At 33.0% G+C, this 24,093-nt stretch overlaps 1 protein-coding gene across 3 annotated transcripts in view; it reads left to right on the plus strand.

Annotated features, from left to right (window-relative positions):
• LOC150101391 (fasciculation and elongation protein zeta-2-like) overlaps nucleotides 1-24,093 on the plus strand; it is a 253,210-nt gene that overhangs the window by 187,352 nt on the left and 41,765 nt on the right. For all 3 annotated transcript variants that reach the window (XM_090399993.1, XM_090399992.1, XM_090399994.1), the window contains exon 4: nucleotides 12,686-12,835. In XM_090399993.1, coding sequence (XP_090256119.1) covers nucleotides 12,686-12,835 — 150 coding nt within the window. The remainder of the gene's footprint in view (nucleotides 1-12,685; nucleotides 12,836-24,093) is intronic.

A 24,093-nucleotide genomic window follows, 5' to 3' on the forward strand; every position in this document is an offset into this window, starting at 1 on the left:
TAAAACAAACATATTTATTCACACTAAGACATTAATACAATGTATACACTTAAATGTTGTTACTATCATTTCCTCTCAAAGCTAAGCATCAAAATTAAAACATTGCATAGGACAACTGACAACTCTTAGGCATGTTATAAACATCAAAGACGTAAATCACCAAACAATTAATTCTATATATCAAATAACTATCAGCCCCATTTACAATCTAGGAATTATCATGCTTTGACTAATAAAATCTCCAATTCTAACTTTCACTATAAAAAAATGTAACACTCACTTAGCAACTAACTTCTCACACCTTTACAATTCTAAATTCTATAATTTTCTTATCAATTCTTTTTAAATCAATTCAACACAATACAAAGTAAGCTTAAACTTTCAATAATATCTTTTCAATTATTCTAAAAGGCAGATTCATTCAATGCTAATAAGTTTTCAATCTCTTACATCCTTCGGTTCTAAGAAGTCAGTCTATCCAAAACAGCTCTTCACATCATAAATTAAGAGAAAGTTTTTCAACAAAAAATTCAACTCACATTAATTCTTTCATAGGCACAATTGCACTTAGTTGTATCTTCTCTTCGGGCTTATTCTGGATCTCCCTCTATTTTTAAGGCTTGCTCTATCGCTTCAGACACATCATGGAAACCGTGTTCTCCTCTGGAATTTCTCGCGGGGCTGGAGCTCGATTTTTCGGCATTGGAAGTACTAGGATGTATGGTGTGATGGTCCAAGCCTTATCATCCGGGTCCTGAGCCGCTACTTGCTCTATAAGATTTCGCCTCCGTTTTCCCTCCACGAATTCACCCAGGATTCCATGGATCGACCTCCTCCTCTTCTTCTGGCGTCACATCTCCTGATGCACGCTAGTCGATTCACTTTAGTCGATGATTGTCAGTCTATTGCTGACCTTTTTATTTTGCCTCTCCCGGGACCCTTTGCGAAGTTTTTAGACCCCCAGATATTTTGCGCAAACTTTGAATTTAGGTCTGAAATCCCCGTACCTATCATGTGCTAACTCCTTTCCTTCTAGAAAGTTTGGACTTCTATCTTCCCTTTTTCAGCATAGCGTAACAGCTTCTGATGTATACCGCCCCCGTCTGCTATCGACCTTGATGGCAGCGTCGGACTGCTTTTGTTACAATGGGTTTCCATTCTACCCTATACCAAGTGATACATCAAATATATTTCCAAACTCTAAGGTAATTTCCCCTAAACTTCTATTTTTAGATACCTGTTTACTTTATTTTTGCATGTGTAATTCCTCTGGGTCTATACAGATGGGCGTTTTGTATTACTTATGTAGGTAGTTCTAACATACTTCTAATTTCTGAGGGATTCTCTTTTGAAATACACACTCATATATCTTTTATCTACAGAATCATGTAAATTTTTCTTGGCTAATTTTATATGGGCTGATATTATTGTTTACATCTCTTATATACAAGTTTACAATTCTTTGAATTTTGGATGTGACTCCTGTAAAATCGATGCAATTAAATATTTAAGAATTATGACGCTGCATCAAATTTTACACACCTATATTTCGAAAAATGAAAGATCAACTCCTGGATTCAAAGTTTCCAATGATAGAATTTTTCTACTGTTTTGTAGTAATGTGTCAGGTGATCACATGACAAAACGTTTATTAACTGATCCTCAAATCCTCATGCTAGGAAAGATTAAGATATGCACTTTATTTTATTTTGCCTAAACATTTATGCATTATGCGCAATGAAGTTTACATACAATTTGTAATTTGTATGTAAACTTTTTTTGTTGAGTATGTCGTTGTTGATATAATTTTTTAAAAAAAAATTATTTCGGAACATAACCCTACTTTTTTCTATGTGATCTGAGTCTCACATAACACGATTTATGTAACACTGCATTTCTGTGGAACCTAATATTCACGTTATACGAGGGTTACCTGCATTTTGATATAAAGTAATTTTCCTAGATTTTTCAATGGTGTTTGATAGAATGTTATATGACAAATTACTGTTATAGTTGAGATGAGAAATTGGTAACTTGGATATACAGAGATGGATACCAGTGAGTTGTCTTAAAGGAGAAAAGGTAAAAGTGATGTGCTATATCAATATGTTCATGGAAGAGCTGTTGTTTAAATAATATATTTTTCATGAAGCTCATGATTTGAGGGGAGCAGTTCACTTATTTGCAGATGTTGATAAATTGAGAGTAATAGAGAAGAATTGTTATATGATGTCATTGCAAGAATATTTCATTATGTAGTACTGTGGACTGATAGGGATGCCATTTCAATGTTGCCAATCACCTTGGGCAGAGGGGGAATGTGGTTATATCGATTAAACTGTGCTCCAAGTGGTTGAAGGAAGCATGATAGTGTATAGAGTTGAAATTCCGAGGACATTGAAAATTGCAAAGCAGAATTGCTGCCATAATGAAAAGACCACTGCATGAACTTTATCAGATAACACGTGGAATATTATGTATGTTTGGTTATTTGTATATCTGATAAATAAGCAGCACTAGAGCAAATACAAAGGATTGAATGACTAAGATTGTTTTATTAATGTAGAATGTTGGCAGTAAAGATTAGGGAATAAGATATGTTGAGTTGTATATAGGAAGCTGAAAAGTGGTATAATTGAGACTTAAGCTGGTGAAAGGAACCTATCAGACATATATTGGGAATATGCTGTACAGAGTACATAAGAGAACAAGAGATGATCACTGAAAGATATAAGGATCTTAAGTGAGTGAGTGGAATGCATTACCAGAGAGTGTACTGAGTATGCCAACACTAAATGTTCTAAACAAAAACAATGATTGTCTGCAGGTGGCTTTTAAATTTTATTTATTTTTATATACAAACACAATTACTAAATACAGTCAGTTTGCTTTATATTGTAAGGTACATTAAAGAGCAGTTTTAAAATGTCTTTCAATTAGAATAACTTTCAAAAGTTATTCTAATATTGGCAGAAACAGTGTTAATGAGCTACTTAATGAGCCACTTTATTCTGAGTAGTTTAAGTGCTTGTGACATTTCTTCAGTTTCTTCAGCAGGATAAGTCAGCTAGCATTTCACCAGCTATTTTAATTAGTGTCAGCAAGAGTGACATTCAACCTGTAGTAACAGAAAAAGACACGAAATTAAAGAATGCTATTTCATTGTTATGACTGCAACTGGAAACCAGAAGCTTTAGTAGATGAATGATTATAGAGGTATACGATGATTGCAATAAAAACAAAAAAAAAATGTGGAGGAAGGGCTTGCAAGATTCCTTATGTTCAGTGGAGCTATAATGTAATCAGATGATAGTGTTTCCATTTTGAGTGGTTTTCAGCCACGAAATGACAGGCAAGTCTAGTTTTCCAATTGAAAATTTTGTTTCTGCAGGATAACTAAATGCCCTTTTTTTTTTTTTTTTTAACTCTAACACTGAATTTTTGACCCTTTTTTTTAACTCTAACACTGAATATTTGGCAGTCATTTGCTATCAGTGCATTTTTATGTTAACCTTTTTTTTTTTGTACCATGGACCCCTTGGCAGTCTGAAGCCTATAGATCCCTTCTCAGAATGTTTTTTAAATATTTTATTTAAAATAAATAAGATTACAAAGAAAACCAGTTACTCAAATACGGGTATCAAAATATTAATAATTTGATAACTATACTAATGTGCTTCTATTATATATTAACACATTAAATAAGACAATGTTTAAAATATAGGGAAGTTTAATTTTAAGACATTAGCATGGAAGCTGTTGCTCCTTAGCTAATAAGAATATTAAACTGTGAGGTGGTCTTTGAGAAGGCAACATGCATGTCATGTTGGACATTGTCATTCGTTTTTTTTTTTTTTTTTTTAGAAGTGTTGAAAGTCTCGATTCACAAAAGATATATTGTTGCGAATAGAATTGAATCTTCCATTTGTACATTTTTTGCCTATCTGAGTGCATTGATCCTAGTTTAAGATAAAAGTAATTTATTTTCATGAAAAGTTGTGCCAAGTAAGTAATATAAGTAATTTTCCATTAGAATTTTGATTGCAACAGTTCTGTTTGGTGTATACATTGAATTACAGTTTTAAAAACGAGAGTTTAATAATGTGTAATAGTAATATTCATATATAGGCATATTTATAAATGCATTGCTTATTGAAAATATTTGATCTTATAGATAGATGAATTATTATTTATTATTATATTAATTTATCTCATAAATTATAATTGTAATAAATTTATCATTTTATAATATGGGGGGATGAAAAGAAAGGACAACAAATCTATGGCTATAAAGCATAAACACGTATTTAGTCTTAGGTGCTGGTTTACTCATAACTGGACTTACTTTCTTAATTTAATAGAATGAATACAGCACAAGAGAAATAATTAAACAGCAGGTTTAATTGTTTTGATATTTCATCTTTATGACAGACGAAGTATCAGAACAATTAAACCTACTGTTGAATTATTTCTCACTGTGCTATATTCATTTCATTAAATTTTAGTATGAGGAATGTAAAACAATGAACATTTAAGTTTCTGATGCCATAAGAAGTCTTTCGAATTCTTTCCTTTAACACTTCTAGTTGATATATTTATTGATACTAATAGTCATGTGATCAATAATATAATTATCGTTAATTTCACTATATTATTTCTACTTTGCAGTCATAGAACAAGTGTGTACTGCCAGTTTAAGAACTTAATATTTAGTATGCCACTGTTGCCTGTTTTTTTTTTCTGGTTAATTTACTGTACTTTTTATATATTACCATATATCAATCTTAAAACTTGCAACATATATGGGATTTCTCTAAAAATACACAATAAAGTAGGCCATATTCACTATGGCCTACTTCACTATGTATTTTTAGGTGTAAAAATAAATTTTTAGAACTGTAATACTGTAATATCGATGTGAAGTTTATATTTTGATGAAAATTGTAAGTTTTCTGGGCTGTGCTCCCAAATTAGGAGGATTTTGAGGAAAAAGCCATTTCCTCGGCAACACTGAAACCCAAAATCTGGCTACGTTACATGGACGACATTTTCCTAATTTGGGAACACAGCCCAGAAAACTTACAAACCTTTCTGGATCATTTAAACAATTTTCATCAAAATATAAATTTCACATCCAAATCAGAAGTTAATGGTGTTTTGGCTTTCTAGATATAAAACTTACTAGAACAACTGATGGTTTCAAGATTTCTATCTTTAGAAAGCAACACACACCAATAGATACCTACATGCTTCGTCTCACCACTACCCCCCCTCCTCCCCTCAAAAATTAGGAATTATTTCCACACTAGCTCATCAGGCAAGATCCTTTATCAGAAGAAGAGGATCTTCAACAAGAACTTAGTTACCTCAAAAGGACTTTCTTAAATAATGGTTACTCTCCTAAAGTATCTATAATCGTCTTAGTGTACGTAATCAACATAGTAATGAAGATAACTCGAACCCCACACCCCCTACATTCCTTACTGTTCTCCTAAACTGGCGAAAATCCTGAAGAAATTTAATGTTAAAACATTTTTCTCCACCCTTCCAAAACTCCGATCTTGCTTCAGTCAACCTAAAGTTAAACACAACCACCTTCAGTTCCAAGGAGTATACAAAATCATTTGCAGTTGCGGCAAACCATATTATGGCCAGACAGAAAAGTCCATCTCTCTCTCTCTCTCTCCCCTCCTAGAAGAACATCAACGTGACATTTCTTACAACAGAACCCATGCTAGTGCCCTATCCAGCCACGTTTTATTCTCTGCCACTACTAATGTTGAAGGATGACAACATCAAATAGACTGGAACTTAACTTCGAATATCCATAAATGCTCCAATGAATTAGAGAGACGTATCTTGGAATCCAAAGAAATAGCTCTCGACCCTACCCATCTAAACAGCAATCTCAGTTACAGCCTACCCAATTCACATCGCACTGTAATCTAGTTTTGGCATTCTCGTGATATCATTCACATGCAAAGTGCCTCATGCAAGAACTAACACACGGACTCCATTTCAGACACAACTACCACTTGTTCTAAAACTCTGTGTTTGTCTAAAGTACCATATATTTTTAAGATGCGTTTTACTACTCCCTGGTACTGTATTCACCTGACGAAGTCGGCATTTCCGATGAAACTAGTAGTGAAATCATATTAAATCTCTTATATTTTTTCTCGGTGTTTAAGTCAGTTAATAATTACAAACGCGTGCGTGTGTGTGTACACACATACACCTTTAAAAAAAATTTTTTTTTAAAAAAAAAATATATATATCAAGAAATAAGGATTATAATAAACAATGAGCACATTCAGAGGCAGTTACAGTGGTTCACTGACAATTCATCGCTGAAAATATTATTTGCTAGAAAATTGAAATGATATTGCATTGATACTGGTATATGAAAAGTAAATGCAGTGAAAGATAAATTTCACAATGTATAGTTTTTTTATTTATTTTTTAATTAGATTTTCATAATATTTTTATTCTTATACAGTGAAAGTAATATTTTAATTTTTAGTGGAACCTGTGGCATAGTAATTAAATAATAAAGTAACACGTAAAAACCACAGTGATATCTTTAATTAGTAAAAGGACAGATATTTCGTACTAAAATTAATAGTACATCATCAGTGTCCGTAACAGTAATAGGAATGGAATACAGGCAAAACGTTCGGTGGATCACCTATTAAAATACAATCGTTACCACGTGCTAGGAAATAATAGAAATAACAAATTTATTTAAAAACCCATTTATCTTAATAGATTAAATTTGTTATTTCTATTATTTCCTAGCACGTGGTAACGATTGTATTTTAATAGGTAATCCACCGAACGTTTTGCCTATATTCCATTCCTATTACTGTTACAGACACTGAAGATGTACTATTAATTTTAGTACGAAATATCTGTCCTTTTACTAATTAAAGATATCACTTTGGTTTTTACATGTTACTTTATTATTTAAAGTAATATTTTATTGATTGGCACGTTTTCTAATTTCTGTGTCTTAAAAAGTTATAAATATTTTCTGGCATGAGAGAAACATGAGGCAGGCGTATGATCCTTATTAACTAATAAAGCACGGATGCCCTACTGGGATATAGACATGGAAACAAAACGATCATAACAGCATATTCGGTATCAGTCATTCAACATAACTGTTAGTCAAGTATATGCACCTACAAATGATAATTCAGAAGAGCGAGTAGACAAATTCTATGAAACTCTCCAATCTGAAATCTGATTTTGATCAAACTCCAAAAAAAGACATCCTTTATTGTTACTAGTGATTGGAATGCAAAGACAGGAAGTGATAATACAGGATGGGAGCACATCATGGGAAGATTTGGACATGGAAATAGAAATCAGTGGAGAAAGATTACACATTATCCACAGCAAATTCCTGGGGATAATGAATTAATAATCTGTAACCAGATTTCAACAGAAAGATTGCTGCAAATGGGGAAACTAAGAATAAGATAGATCTGATCTATCATATTCTTAGTTATTCACTCCCCAGATGGGGAAACTAAGAATATGATAGATCTGATCTTAATCAATAAAAGATGAGCCACATCAGTGCAACAATGCAGAACCTTTCAAGGAGCAGATGTCGACTGAGATCAGTTTGATGATCGCTAATTTAAACCTGAAACTCAAAAAGATGCGCAGGAACAGGTCCCTGAAGGTAACCGATATTGGAAACTTTGACAATATCAGAAATTTGTATAAAGTAACACTGGACAAAAGATTAAAAACTTGGAAGAATCATAGGACATAAACAAAAAAGTTGCACAACTAACTGAAATAATACTGGAAACAGTAAATGCAACAATTTCTAAAAAAGAAAAAATAAATAAAAAATTGATTACTTAAAAACACCCTAAACTTGGTACAAGAAAAATGAAAATTGAGGCTGAAATGTGACAACTCTGAGGCAGCAGAAAGAAAGAAGTATATAAGTTGATCAGAAATGGGAAAAGGTCAATGCTGATAAAAAAAGGAAATGCTTTGGTATGTGACAATTACAGAACCATTGTGCTTATAAGCCACCTGTGTAAGGTTTTGATGATTATACTAACTGAAAGACTAAAAAGCCAGGTTGAAAAACATCTGGCAAATGAACAAACAGGGTTCCAAAAAGATAGGTGCACCATATGACAGATATTAACTGGGCTATACTGGAATCATATGGTATCGATGCCAGGCTAATTCACCTATTGAAAGAATTCAACATGAATGCACAAGTGGCTGTCAAGGTAGGAGGCAGATGTGGAGCCTGGTTTGCCATTAATAAAGGCACAAGACAGGGAGATCCAATATTACCAAGTATCTTCATTTCATACCTGGAGAGATTGATGGATAGAATCAGAAATGAAGACACAGGAATCTCCATCAGTGGAATAAGACTCAACCACCTGTGCTTTGCACATGACATTATTTTACTTGAAGACAAAATGAAATGTGAGCAAATGATACATAATCTAAATAGAGAAGGGAATAGATATGGATGAATATAGAAAAGACAAAAACAATGGTTTTGGGTGAAAGGCAGATTGGAAAAGCAATTATGGTAGAGGGAAAGGAACTTGAGAATGTGGAACAGTTTACCTATCTTGGAAGTTGTATAACACATGATCTAAACTGTAAAAATGAAATTAAAATTAACACTGCAAAGGCTTTAACAGCACTAAAATCCATGAACAAAATTTGGAAGAGTTCAGCTTAAAAACCAAACTAAGCATCTTTGAGGCATGCATTTTTAGCAGTATGTCATATGGTTGTGAAACTTGGATAATGACAAAGGAATCGGAGAGAAGAATACTGGCTTTTGAAAGAAAGTGTTATAATTCTATGAATTGGATGGACTCAGAAGATAAGAAATGAAGTTGTACAGAAGGATACAACTAAAAGAGACTCTGTTTCAAAAAGTCATACAAAGAAAATTAAAACTCTTTGGACATATTTGTATAATGTCAAGTGACAGAAAGTTAGTCATTGATGTTTGTCCTAATGAGTGGAACAAATGTCAGATGTTGTCCTCATCATGACCAGGCCGATGATATTAAAGACTAGTATGGGAGAACTCATGGGCTCACTTTAGTGAGTACGGGCATGGCAAATCCAAGGTACCTGATGCTGGACCATGCCTTACTTCATGCAATATACATCTGTTATATTATCTGTCGACTGGTCCCTCTTCTTGCTCCTTACTTCCAATGCTATTAGAATATTTGAGGGCTAGGGGTAAATCTTTCCTATTTTGCTGTCATTCCATCTTATGCACTATTGTGAGGCACCAACCTGTCTGACCAGCATGGTGCTATAAAGGCCAAATACCACCCCATGAAGAGACAATGCAAATGATGAATCAAGTAGGAAAATTACATACTGGCTCGTCCATTGCCCAGCATAAAAAGGGACATGTCCTGTACTTAGGCAGAGGTCTAGGTCAAAAAATATACTACAGTCTCCACTAGCTACAATGAGACCACCCACAGTGCACAAATGATAGAAAGATATTAGTAGGAACATATAACTGCAGATCCCTACGGGGCGATGATAGATTGGAAGACCTGATGAAGGAATTGGACCGTATAAAATGAGACTTTGTGGGCCTCTCAGAGATAAGAAGGAAAGAAGAAATTCTCATGGGATTAAAAGATGGACATCTACTCTACCACTGTGAATGTGACAGAAACTCAACTGGTGGTGTAGTATTCCTAATAAATAAAACAATCAAGGACGATGCCATGTTTGTTAATAAAATAACATCAAGAATAGCTGAACTAAGTCTCTTTATAAATAAAAGATACCAACTGAAAATTATACCACTATATGCCCCAACCATGGACCATCCAGATGAAGAGATAGAAGATTTCTATGAAACATTAGAATCCACATTAAAGAATTCTACATAATTACAATGGGTATAATTTGAGCTCCATCGGTAAATTTGGATTTGGACAGAGGAATGAAAGAGGAGAAAGCCTTATTGAATTCACAGAAGAAAATAACCTCTTTATTACGAACAGCTTTTTCAAGAAGAAAATCAACTGAAAATGGACTTGAAAAGCCCAAATGGACAAACTTACAATGAAATAGACTTCTTTCTCTCCAACAGAAGATATATAATAAATAATACCAAAGTGCTTAATAGATTCAATACAGGAAGTGACCACAGACTAGTAAGGGCAAAAGTATGGATCAACAAAAAATGGGAACGGAATAAGCTCATAAAAAACAGTCCAATTTATTGAATCTACAAAACCTTTACCACAATAAAAGCTGTTATAGAGAATCACTCAAAAATGAACTAAAAAAAGTTAAACACAGCTACTATCGTCAATGATGCCAATGAAATCTTAACAAAATCTGTCTTGAATTGTGCACTAGAAGTAGTGCACAAGATATATAAAAAAGGCACCAAAGAGAGGGAAAACTAAGACAGGAAACATTAGATCTGATGAAGAAAAGAAGAGATTTGAATAACACCAATAAAATAGAATATGCAGAAATTTGTAAAACTATACATAAAAGGACGAAACATAAAATTAGATCGTATAATACTAGAAAAATTAAAGAAACAATAGTAATATGAAGGTCCTAAGACGAATCTTATCAGTTGGAACAAAGGAAATAGCTGCTGTAAGAGAAAAAAATGGTAACTTATAAAAAATAGAGATGTAATAATCAAAAGAATTCAGGAATTTTATACTGAACTCTATGAAGACAAAGACCAAGACATCCAAGAATTATCTATGGATAACTCTGTTTTGCCACTTTCACAGTTAATGCAGAGATTGGCAGGACAATTTCTACATCAAGCCCATTCAGATCCTGCATAAGCAGCATTTGAATAGGCTGGAACTGTGGGCAAATGATAATGGCTGTGAATTCAATGATAGTAAATGTAATGCTTGGAAATCTCATCATGCCAAATTTTTTCGGATTGTGTTACAAGCAATAGATAAAGCTGGGATCTTGGAATTATGGTGGATATGAATTTGAAGTTCATATAACAAAAATTGCAAATACAGCTCAGAGGATAATTGTAATGCTGAAACAAACAGTGATTGATACATATGGATAAGGAAGTCATTTTATCTTTTTACAAGGGTTGATACGACTGCACCTAGACTACTATGTGCAAATTTGGTCTTCTGGTTTTGGAGGAGATAAAGCAGCTGTGATAAGGGTACAAAGATGATTATGGAATGTAGATTTTGAGGACAAATTGTAGACACTGGTAAACAGGAGAAAGAGGGAATATTGTGAATGAAGCCTATAAACATTTCTGAAGGTTTTATAGAATATCAATTAAAAATTTTTATGTGGGGTGGCAGGAAAAGAACCCAAGGGCATTCAAGGAAGCTAAGTTGATGTGCAGTTAAGGTTTAAGAGCTAGATTTTTGTCTCACAGAGCAGTGAGACAAAAATCTCACTGCTCTGTGAGACAGTTTGTTGAAATGGTGAGTGCATCTAATCTAATGAGTTTTAGAGAGCATAATGACAATCTAGTGTGGATGATGTATGGTGTCCCTTGACTGCCTGGAAGTCTCAGATAATAAAATTGACCTTGGCTCACCTGTCCTTACTCTCAGTAATACAAAGATAGGATCACGTTTCCTTGCTTACATTAACATTTATCATGAGCTTCTCTTGGAATAAACCCATCAGTCACTTCATGTAAAATGGGTGCTCTTGGAAGCTCAAGATGTTATTTTTCCCCCTTCTCAGCTAAGTATAAAAGCCCAAATTTGTTCATCCTTAGAATATTGCTCACATGTTTAGAGTGGGACACTTAAAAATTCTTGTTGCAATTTGACTGATAGTGAACCCTACCCTTATAGACTTGCTTCGATCTCTGTCCCGCAGATTGTTTCAGCACTGTGTCTGTTCTACAGGCACTTTCATGATCACTGTTTCACCAATCTTGTAACCATCATTTCTGCATTTTCTATTGGTCTTCTTAAAACAAGAGCACCAGCCGACCAGCATCCCTTTTCAGTGCAGCTGCAAATTCACTGAACCTGCTTCTCCTCTTCCTTGTTTATACCATCTAACTATCCTCTGGAACAGAGGACAGAGTTTGATGGACTTGAAGTATTCCCAAAAACTACAATGTTGCAACCCTTCAAAAAAAAAATGTCACTGCTTTCTCAATACCCCACACATGGTATTAATGTGCTTATAGTAAATGCTTATTTAGGCTTTGCTGCTGGTTTATACTTATACTAAAATGAATAACTTGCTGTTAAAATGGAATAATTAAACCTGCTGTTTTATTATTTCTCTTTGTGATGCATTGGCATAATCCCTTGCTGTTAATGCAAATGTTCTTAAAGCTTAAAAAAAAAATAACTGAAACTTGTACATAGGTAGCGTTAGGCTTTAACATTTCAGATTTCATCTAAAACTGCATGCAGCCCATGTTACTTATCAATCTTTATGGGTATTGTTAACTTTCAATCACTGAGTACAGTCTGATTCTGTTATTGTACATTCATGTATCAAAATAATAACAGCAGATGTAATTTCAAATAATTGCAGTGAGTTTTTTATTTTTTAGTAGAAAATAGTAGTAGAAATATAATAATTTTTAATTAGAGGATCCTAAGATAATCATTTACAATTTAGACATTTTAATTTGCACAATAAAGCCATAATCTTTTTATAGGATAGAGATTCTGGAGATGAGTTAGATGCATCAGAAGATGAAGAGTTAGCCAAAGACCTAGATATGCATTCCCTTATTATATCTAGCCTACAGCAAGAACCTATGTTCACAGCAGAACAAGTTTTGGAAGAAATAGATGAAATAATGCAGGTAAATATTTAAATTGTTTAAATCGTAGGAGGTACACACTATTGTACACAGTGTTTATCTAACTGTGCCTTAAAATGATTTAGTGTGTCTACATTCACAACACACTCAGGCAATGCATTCCACAAACCAACCACTTTCCATGCAAAGAACCTTTCCCTCACTGTCCTGCTTATACAGTTTCCAGTGATGGCCTCTTGTTCTACCCCTGACTAGCTTATATGTCTCAATCGTATCCCCCTATTCATGGGCTTTTCAACTTTCTCTCAATCTGTCCCCGTACAATTTGTTGTGGAAATTTCTCTATACTTTCATAATATTTGACAAGTCACTGGTCATTCAGCTTGTCTAGTTATTTGATCGTCATTCTTTTTTGGCTATTTGAAGCTATTGGTTCATTTTCTCTCTCTCAGCCCTGATTCTTTGGCAAAATTGTTTTCCATTCCATATTAGACCATAGATATAATTTGGTTTATGACCTCAGCATAATGTAATTTGAACTAGTATGATCTAGTTCAGGAGTCGCCAAAGTTATTTGCCCGTCGACCCCTTCAAGAGTTTCTTGACTTGTTATCGATCCCCTATATTTTACTATTACGTAATTATAATAGCACAAGCAAAAAAAAAGACGCTTATGTGAGTTTTTAGATTGTTTATTTTATAGTTACAGTGTTTATTGTATGTATAATATAGTATATATTATTATATTACTATTACTATTACTATCACTAGTAATATCACTGGTATTACTAGTGATATTAATAAACTACTGGTATTAATATCACTGGAATTACTACCAGCGCTGCTCAACTCTTCAACATAGAGAAGTTTAGTTTGTGAATGAATAACGATTGAATTATAATATGTATGTTGATGAATTTTAGAACATTAACGCTCACTTGTATGTCGATGCGCAAAAATGAGACTGGGATCGAATACTTGTAAGTATCAGTAAATAAGAACCATGCACGTGTTGCAATCTCGCTCCCACTGCGCCGGCCGGCAGGAACCACCAACATCCATTTATTGGTAAATACGTAATTTTGGCCTACTTGATTGGCCTCAGTAACTATTTTCATGACCTTACTCCATCTTACAGATCCTATTCATGGACCTGTAAGATGGAGGTACTGATCCCACGATTCACTCTTAATTGCGTTGTCATTACCTCCATGTCTTTTGTCATGGAGGTAATCCAAGTTAACCGAATTAAATATTACCCATACAATGATGTTTTATATTTTTCTATCGACTCTTGAGCCTGAATCGACCCGTAACAATGTCATATCGACCCCAGGGGGTCAATATCAACCCCTTTGGCGACCATTGATCTAGTTGTAACTTATGTGATCTGTATTCTTTGAGGAGAGGGAAGAGGTTAGAATGTCTTTTGTCATGGAGGTAATCCAAGTTAACCGAATTAAATATTACCCATACAATGATGTTTTATATTTTTCTATCGACCCGTAACAATGTCATATCGACCCCAGGGGGTCAATATCAACCCCTTTGGCGACCATTGATCTAGTTGTAACTTATGTGATCTGTATTCTTTGAGGAGAGGGAAGAGGTTAGAATGTAACAATTTTGTTAGTCTTTTTTAGCAAATTTCCTACAGCACATTTTTATCACTGTGTGTAGACTTATTGATTAAGTAATGTCTGAATCTTGTTCTAGCAAGCCCAGATTCACAATAAATGACTTTACTGTGAACTTCGAACTATTTTAGGTCTCCATAATTGGGATGGGTACTGGGAGTCTATTTACTTGACTGGCGAGACTGATATTTAAGGAATGTAATGCCTACATTTATTTAAAAATGGTGTGCACAAACTATTGTTTATATAGAAAGTATTTCATTTGATCATAAATTAGATTATACTTGACAGAAACTACATTCATTTTTAACCCTTTACCCAAACAAGTGCAAAAAAAATCTTTTGACTTATAAATTATAAATGGGGACATGACTTCACATCAGATTGTCATAGTATCCTATAATGCACAGTGTACATGACTTTCTTTCATGTATGTATATTGTTATGCATTATGGGAAGGATAACTATCCATACTAGTATATTTAGTTTAATCCTTTATCCAAGTGTAAGCAAACAAAGTTTACACCACACCTGTAGTATCTTCAGGACTGGGGCAACTCGTAGCAAAGGTGGACAAAGCTTCACATCGCTTTCTTTAGTATCCCATAATGCAAAGCACATCTCCTTGGGACATGTATCATGCTATGCATTATGGGAAGGGTCACTACCCAGACCGGTTTCGCCCTTTATTGAGGTCTCTTCATTGGGAGCCAGACCCAGAGGTGATACCAAGGTTGAAGCAATGCAGAAGTCATGTTTACCTATATGAGTTGCCAAAAGGTGTCACACCTTATTATTAAATTGTTTAACTGGATGATGTCCTAGCTGGCATGAAATCATGTTGTACTGTCATATGCATTTGTAATTTAAGCCAATAAAGAGTACATTTTGGTTGGCTAGCACATCCTCGTTTGTTCAGTCGGTACCTAGTACAGAGGTGTTCAACCCGTCGATCGCGGAGCGATTTTTGGTCGATCTCTTGTGTATTCCTCCTTACTTACAAATTTAATTAAAACTAAAAACATAATATTTTATTTATCGTTATTTTGTATTATTTTCAGTTTTCGTTAAAATTGTCAAATCAGTAATTTTCTTATAAGTCCGGGTAAATGAATTAATTTGGATCAGTGGAAGTCAAACAGCGAGCCGACTGAATACGATTATAAGCAAAGTGTAAAAACGCGATTGTAGCTTAAATATTAAATATTCCAAAGCACATTGCATCGATTTTTTACTTAGGTTAAGTTCCATGTGAATATTGTAAAAAAATAAACATTGTTTGTCTCGGTATAGTTTGTATTAGATGTTTTTTGTAAATAACTCTTTTGAAGCTAACTGTATATAATATTTTAATAAGAATATGTTAGAGTGTTAAAAACAAGGGCAATGTTTTTGTTGCCGAAGCTGTACATGGCAGGATTAGAAAGATTGTTATTGAAACTTGTATGAGAAAGGCTTTCAGCCTCTAAGTGTAAACATCTCTGAAGTCAGTCAGAAAGATTTCAAACAACTTTCCGATGGCTGGCAACTTACAATCAAAAGAAAGCGGAGGAGAACAAAAGGCATGCCAAACTTGAAACTTAAGATGAAAGACTCATACCGATTCTTTGGGAGTTGCCAAACTTCATGCAAGGTCTTAGAGGAGGCCTAATAAAAAGGGACTGAAGCAAGCAGAAGGGGTCCCGGTTCCAGAATTGCTGTCAGAGAGGAGGCCGCCCGGTCCATAGTTGCCGTCAGAGAGAGGAGTTTCCCACTTCCAGAAAGGAGCTTCTTGGTTTGAGACGTCGCTAGAGAGAGAGAGAGAGACTACTTTTAGGCTGCAGACAAGGTTTAAATTGCCGGAGAAAAGTTTCCAGGCCAGGTTAATGTCAGACATTCACCAGTGGGTTGTGTTTTCATTACAATTTGATGAATCAAACGACTTCACTGATATTTCTCAGTTAATGGTATTTATTCGCAAGGTATTTCAAGATTATTCAAGTAAAGAAGAACTTTTGAAAATGATACCATTATTGGGAAGGACTAGGGGAGAAGACATTTTTTTTGGCATTTGATGATTTGTGAAACAACACAAACTTCTGCTTTTTAAACTTGTGTCTATTACTACTGATGGTGCTCCTGCAATGATCGGTAATAAATCAGGCTTCATTTCATTATGTAAAAACGATAACAAATATCAAGATTTTTTAACGTACCACCGTATTATTCACCAACAAGTACTGTGTACTAAAAGATTAAACACAAAAGATGTTTTGGATATTACATTTAAAATTGTAAATCTGTTCGAGGAAAAGCCCTGCAGTGCCGGTTATTTAAATTACAGGCAGATGATGATAGGGAACTTCTGTTGTACAATAATGTTTGCTGGCTGTAGAGATAAAAATTTAATTGACAATGTCGTGACGTTTTCTTCTTCATGTTCGAATCCGCCATCTTGTTACAAGTCACTTTCATAAAAAAAACAACTAATTGTAAATTGATCACCAATCCAAGGGTAGAGAAATTTCTATTATACTGCGCCACTCTATCCTTAGATTAGTCTATATAAAATAGCAGGATCAATTCATAGTTAGTTAGCAGTCTCCTCATTCATTCTGGCCGAGGTATTTTATTTTCCACTTGGGATTCCCGCAAGATTCGAATTTTTATGAATGGTGCAATAAAAAGGAATTCAGGCAAACACAATAATTAGATTAACAAAATAAAACATTTAATATAAGCTATATGACACATACATAAATTCTACCTCTAATTTTAAACAATAGAATAAAGTTAAATATTAGGTCAAGTCAATCACATTAGTTCAATCTTCCAAACATTACATACACTTTCTCAGTTTCTGAGTCACAAAATTCCTACACTTAATTAAATACAATAGACCTTCCCATCTGAATGGTTTCCACACAGTTCTCAGCTATGCTATACGCTTAAAGAACACCGCAGGCACTAATTGCTGTAAATATCTCTCAATAATTCTTATTTTCAAATTCTCATTTGCAAAGAATTTCCACAGTTAAGTTAGGTTAAACGCAGCGTAACTAACATTCAATTCTTCATACATTGAAAATGATCAATATCAGTGCTTACCAGAAACAGTTCCTAGTACATCAATTACGTTGCGAATAACTTTCAAAATATATTTGTTGCACTTAAGAACACGTTTATAAGACTTCTCCGCAGTTATAACTAAAACACTATTAATCACGCTTCATGACTATGGATATCAACTGTAAGGTACTTTGATTATCCTTGTTACCACTCATTAAATAATTAAACACTGTGCAGTTCTGCTTAGGGCGATTTAGAATTAAGTCGCAATTCTAGATTAACTGGGTTTAATCAGAATTCTTCACTGAACGTCCAGTTTCTTCATATTATCTGATTGCGGCATTAAATTTCTTTAATTATCACTGCTGACTTTACTTTCAGCTAACTATAAAATTCACTTCGTCTTTTTTTGCTTATAATTATTATCCCCTTTAACTTCTGCCCTTGAGAACTTTTTATTTACTTCCACCTCTCTAGTTTATACCCTTGCTTCCTTTCATTCAAAATTTCCGTTCCAACTCCCTCTTGTTACCTCTATATAATTTTTTTATTATCCTTGTCCTAGCTCACACTCTGTTCCACTCGCGCTCGCTTCTTCATGCGTCTCCATGACAACAAATAAAATATAATAAAATTGAGCCTATTGCATAACTCTAAACTTCTATAACAGAAATAAATAGAGAATATTTACATTTCAATTAATATGCAGTTAAAATTATCAAGTACAAATTCTATAATATTAACATAGTAATAAATAAAATAACTTAATAATATTTAATATAGTATTTTCATCATTAATACATATATCTTTGATTAATTAATTTAATATTAGACAAAATTAAGGTAGTTATATGAATATTTAATTGTAAAATAAGTGATTTACATTAAATAATATTTACAAGTTTTGCCTATGTGATGGAAGATCATGTTGGATTCTGAAACAAATAATAATTACTTCAATCTCTATATAATCAGAATCCAACAACATGTTAAGTTCAATAAAAACTTTCCACCAATACTTTTATTAAAGAAAAATATAAATGACCGTGAATTTAGACATCTCCCATATTTATTAAAATTTTTTGAACAAAATCAAGAAATGCTTCACTATGATTTAAAAGAATTTATTCGTGAAATAGAATTAGTTGAGGAAGAAATAAATTCAAGATTTAAAGATTTTAATAAAACTGAAATGATTGTATCTTTTATCAATAATTCATTTCAAGAAAACTTGAACATCACAGAAATTTCAAATAAAATTAGTGGGTTGTTTGATATAAACCAAGCTGAAGTGGAACTCGAGATAATAAACATTCAGAATAGTTTACATTTAAAATCAATAAACAATGAAGTCATTTGGAAGTATGCACATGAAAAATTTCCAATATTAACTGATATTGCGTGAAAAATTCTGTCGTGTTTCGGATCAACATACTTGTCAGAATCCGCTTTTTCAAATATGACAGTCATAAAAAATCAATTAAGAAACCAAATTACAAATGATCGTTTGGATGATTGTCTGCGATTGGCCACTTCTTCATATCAACTTGACTATGAAAATATTGCGAGGTCCAAACAATGCCAAATTTCACATTAACTTTTTTTCTTTTTTTTTTTTAATCAACCAGCATTTCCTGTAACTTGTGAGTTTGTAATCAATCTGTTGTTTTTTCTAACTTTGGTTTTCCAAAATAGAGAAATAAATATTTTATACCAATATATTTGGGTGTTTTTGTTGTATTAAAATAATTAAAAGTGATAAATAAATTTTTAAATACACAAAGTTTTTAGTTGTGTTTTTTTTTTTTTTTTTTAGGTGTTTATTTGTGCTTAATCAGATATCAGGTTGGGGGAATGTGATCTATATAAGAGAATAGATCGGCGAATAACTTTTTATAGAAAAGTAGCTCATGTAGTAAAAAAGGTTGAACACCACTGACCCAGTAGATACCTACTAATGGGGGTGCACCAAATGAAAGTGAGGATTGGATATTAGGTCAGAATCCCCAGTCAGTTGTCTGCATTCCTAAAGGCAAAGCTGAGGTCTCCTCAGAGTTATTTGGCTTTGACTCTTAAGTGATTCCATCCCAAATTTCAAATTCAGTCACCATAAACTATTATGAACTATGAAAAATGTTTTAGAACAAAACAATATTATATATCCAGGTCAGTTATGACCTAAGAATGTTAGTAATGTGGGGGGGGGGATGTTATAAAGCCAGAAAATATTAATGTTATAGTAACTGTTTTGATATTACTTTGATAAAATATTACTCTTCTTAATCAGTATAGGGAAAATAGAAAAATACATTTCGCTTTTGCAGTTAAAAAGTTTTTAAAGTTTGTTATTCTTAAAGAATGTATATACAATTGACTGTTACTTAGTAAACTTTTAAGACTAAATATAAGATAATTTACCTGATCTAATATTACAATTACTGAGGTTGTAATTAGCATGTATTGAAACTTTTACGCTTGACATATGAATACAGAAACCACAAATGTGCAGAAGAATACCCAGTTCTGCCAGCCATAAACATGCATTATCACTTGGCTGACTTTAAAGGATAAAACTGAATTTAAGAAGATTAGGAAACTATAAAATTCTAGCAATCTAAATTATTATAAATGTTGTGCTGTGATATCTCTAAAAATTTGTTTTGCTTTCTGCGAAAAACTGTATTGGTGCAGAAACCTGGCACTCATTTTGTAAAGTAATTTTTAACTAAGATTTTGAATGAAGAACAAAATTTCATTTAGAACAAGCAGTGAACTTCTTAAAATTTAATATATGCAATTAATTTGAGCCAATAATCATGAAACAATAATTGTATCATGATTACTAAAAATAAAGAGCCAAAGGCTTCAATTTGGCAATGCAAAATTTAATGTTAGATTTAATATCCACTTAATTTTTGTAATTTTGCATCGCCTAATTGAAGCCTCTGGCTCTTTATTTTTAGTAAATATGCTTATGCACTGACTGGCAGTTCCCTTAACAAAAATATACCTCTCCGACACTACAAAAACTCCCTTAGTGGGAGTTTTTGCTCTCTTAGGTTTCTGCCTGATCCCTGACGAAACCAATGAGTTTGAAACAGTTGTCGGGTCAGTGAAACCTTATTATAATGAACCAATAGGAGACAAACATATTGACACCAATGTTCATCTCTCCTATAAGGTTCGGCTGGGGCGACTCATAGTATGCCGGCGAGTATATTCCTGTAAGCTTTCTAGTCAGTTTTCGCACAAAACTTTTATAGTTTCATGAAACTTTATAGTTTTTGTATTCAGCTCTGAAATAATGTTGGATTTACTATCCACTTAATTTTTGTATCATGATTATCTGGAATGAAATTCTTTAGGAACAAGAAGTTCAGCTAAGTCTAAATAGACAAAATTAACAAAAAAATAATATTGTTAGGATTATTATTTTTTCTTTTTTTTTTCTCCAGGCAAATACAATATTTGCGATATCCTAAATATTGTATACAATATTTGTGATTCCCTAAATATTATATCTGCTTGTATTGTTATGTTGCATACCCAACATAACAATGGCCCTTTTTTTTTGTATACTGTATTTACTCGAATATAACTTGCACTTTTTTCTTGAAATTAAAGTTGAAAAATTGTGGTGCGAGATATATGCGGGATTTTTGGAAACTAAAGTTTTTCAGTAAAAAACTAAACTGACGTTTAAAATTAAATCCTCAGTATTAATTATAATTTATAATTGCTCACATTTATAAAACGAATGTTTAAATTTTAATTATGAACATTATATAAACGTTGCCAGTTTTTAAAAAACTTGGTAATTATTTCTAGTGAAATCATGTCTTAAGCTCTCAAAATCCAGTTTAACAACAGTTCTAATGAGGGTCTTTTAATCTTCCCTGCCGGAGTCAGGTTGTAGCTGCCGGCTGCCATCTGATCTGTGTAGAATTGAATGGTTTGTTGACAGATGCATCAAAGGGCTGTAGACAAGGAGTAATGTCTTCTTCGATCTTCACATCCGAAAGTTGTTTTAATATTCCAGGTTCTAAGTATCGTGGAAACTAACCCATACAAGGAGGCCAGGCATCGAAATAAGGCTCCTGGACATTTGTCCCAAACTGTTCTGATCCAATCTTGAACCATTGTAGTGTCCATCCACCCTTTTTTTTGAACTTTTACATGAATTCCAAAGGGAGAAAATTTCCCCTTTGACATTGTTTTCCTTTTGAATATTACATAAAGAGGCAACTTTCTTCCATCAGAAATTTCCAGCTTCATTGTGCGTCACTATTTTCACTTTCAGTTGTGTGCATCATCGTATCTTCTTTTATTTGTTTATATTTTTTTTTGTTGTTGTTTGGTGCAGCATGTTGAACATGAGGGGTGTTTGATTGGCATTGTCTATTTGGATAATATATAGTTATTGCTCTTCCTAAGTTGAATCACATAGCGATGAAAATCCATTACTTTATCCTTAAAATTTTGAATTCCAAAATATCTGAAACTGCCATAAAAGACATTATCTATTTCTTAAAATTTTAAACTTTTTTCGGGTGGCGAGTTATATGTGAAACTTTTTAGTTTCTTTTTTTCGTAAAGTAAAATCATAGGTGCGAGATATATGCAAGGGCAAGTTATATTCGAGTAAATACAGTAATAAATATTAAATAATCTTCTGATCCTTTTTATTTCTCAAAAGGTGTAGGCAAATAACTTTTTGAAGACCCAAGCCTTCACTCTTAGCCAATCATAGAATATCCCAAGACCACCTGTGATTTTAATTGACATCAGGGTAAGAGAGAGGAGGGTAGACAACTACTACCATCTCATGGTCCTTAATGCTATATTTTCAGTGTCTGAAAATAATGTGAGTTCTATGGTCTGTTTTCCTCGAGTATCCTGGAGGAAAAAAAAACATTTGCTTGTCCCAAAGATTGAATGACTCTGGAACTGGTAGAGGAAAGGCTTAGAAAATCTTCCTCTAGTAAGTGATTAAAATCTAACTTAGAATGGTCTTTCCTTCAGTTAGCCTAGGATGTAAATACCATTTCTACAGGCTACACAGAGCCTACAATATGATTTTTAAAAATGATCAAAAAATAAAAAATTATGATAAAACAGAAGTTTGACTTATTTTTGTTCTTCAGTTAATAGCAAAATATAATATAAAAAGGACTAGAAAGATATCTTGTATATGTTTTATCCTATCTAATATCTGTGTTTAAATCTATATTGTAAGAAAATACAAGTTTCTTGCTTTCATTACCATTCAGCTCTATGAGACAGCTGTGAAACTGAGCTGTGTATTGCTACGTTGCAATGTCTTTAGCAAAATAAAATTTCATTCTTGATGTATGATTTTAAACAGTGACTGAATTTTCAAGTTATTTTTTCACTAAAGCTATCTTGATTTTAAAAAATGATTGTGTATTAGAGAATTATATTTTCATGAATGCAGAAATTACAATACAGGGAAATGATTTGAATATGTGTAGTAAGCATTATTTAGGAAACGGCTGCTGTGCTATCATTGATTTGTGCTAATGCCATGACCTCACAGGGAAACTGTATGTTCCCATAGACTTGTGAAATGTTGTGCACATTATTTAATTAATAACTTAGTTGTGGGTAGGAAATGAATTAAAAGTTCAGATGTTGACTAGCTGAATCATGGTAGATATAGCAGCATAAGAGAAAAATCCAGTGGACTAACCTCTAACACTAATCTCTATATGCTATAGTATATACACATTTTTAAAACATGCAGTTAATTCTTTTATAGTAACCTAATGTGCTAAAAGATGATTTATTAATTACATTTGGTAGTTTTTCTTTGATATCTACATAAACCAATAACACAGCGAAATTTACCTAGATTATCAAAATTTTAACATCTCACTAAAATGGACATGGATATATATCAATGAACTAGAAAACCATGTCTACTTTAGTGGAGTGTGTCAATTGCAACAGATACTCTTCAGCAGACCTATTTATTTTGCAAGTCCTTTGATTAATAGTGATGTTTATCTTGAATTCATAATAGCCATACTTGCATGTATGCAAATATAAATGTTATAATCAGACTATAACAAATTTATCATCATCATCGTGCGTATCAAGGATTTAGACTTAGCATGGCCTGTTCCGGCCTTAGAAGTCATCGTTTAAGAGGACGTCTGGGTTTTCTTTTTCCTAATGGCTTGTACTTTAAGGCTTGTTTTGGTAATCTTTCTGTTTTCATTCTTTGAACGTGTTCCATTCATTTATCTTTATATTTTTTCTATTATTGGTTCTTGGTTTAATTCTTTCATAATTTCTTTTGTGATCAAATAGGGTATACTTTGCAGTTTTTCTCATAAACTTCATTTCTGCTGTTGTTAATCTTTGTTTGTCTTTTTGTTTTATTGTCCAGATTTCCAAACAAATTTATGTGTTTGGAATAATTGCTATCAAATTCCTGATATACCCCTCATGGAGTGTACAGGATCTTATGATAGTACTACATGAAAAGTTACATCATTACTAACTTCCAATCGACAATTTTTGTCAGATTAGCTTTTTATCTGTCTCAACATTCCAATATTATCAGATCTTACTTGTGTCTTATTATTATTA

Source organism: Typopeltis vanoorti, chromosome 11 (genome assembly GCF_054136105.1).
Source record: "Typopeltis vanoorti isolate ZY-2024b chromosome 11, IOZ_Tvanoo_1.0, whole genome shotgun sequence".
NCBI classification, from domain to species: domain Eukaryota; kingdom Metazoa; phylum Arthropoda; class Arachnida; order Uropygi; family Thelyphonidae; genus Typopeltis; species Typopeltis vanoorti.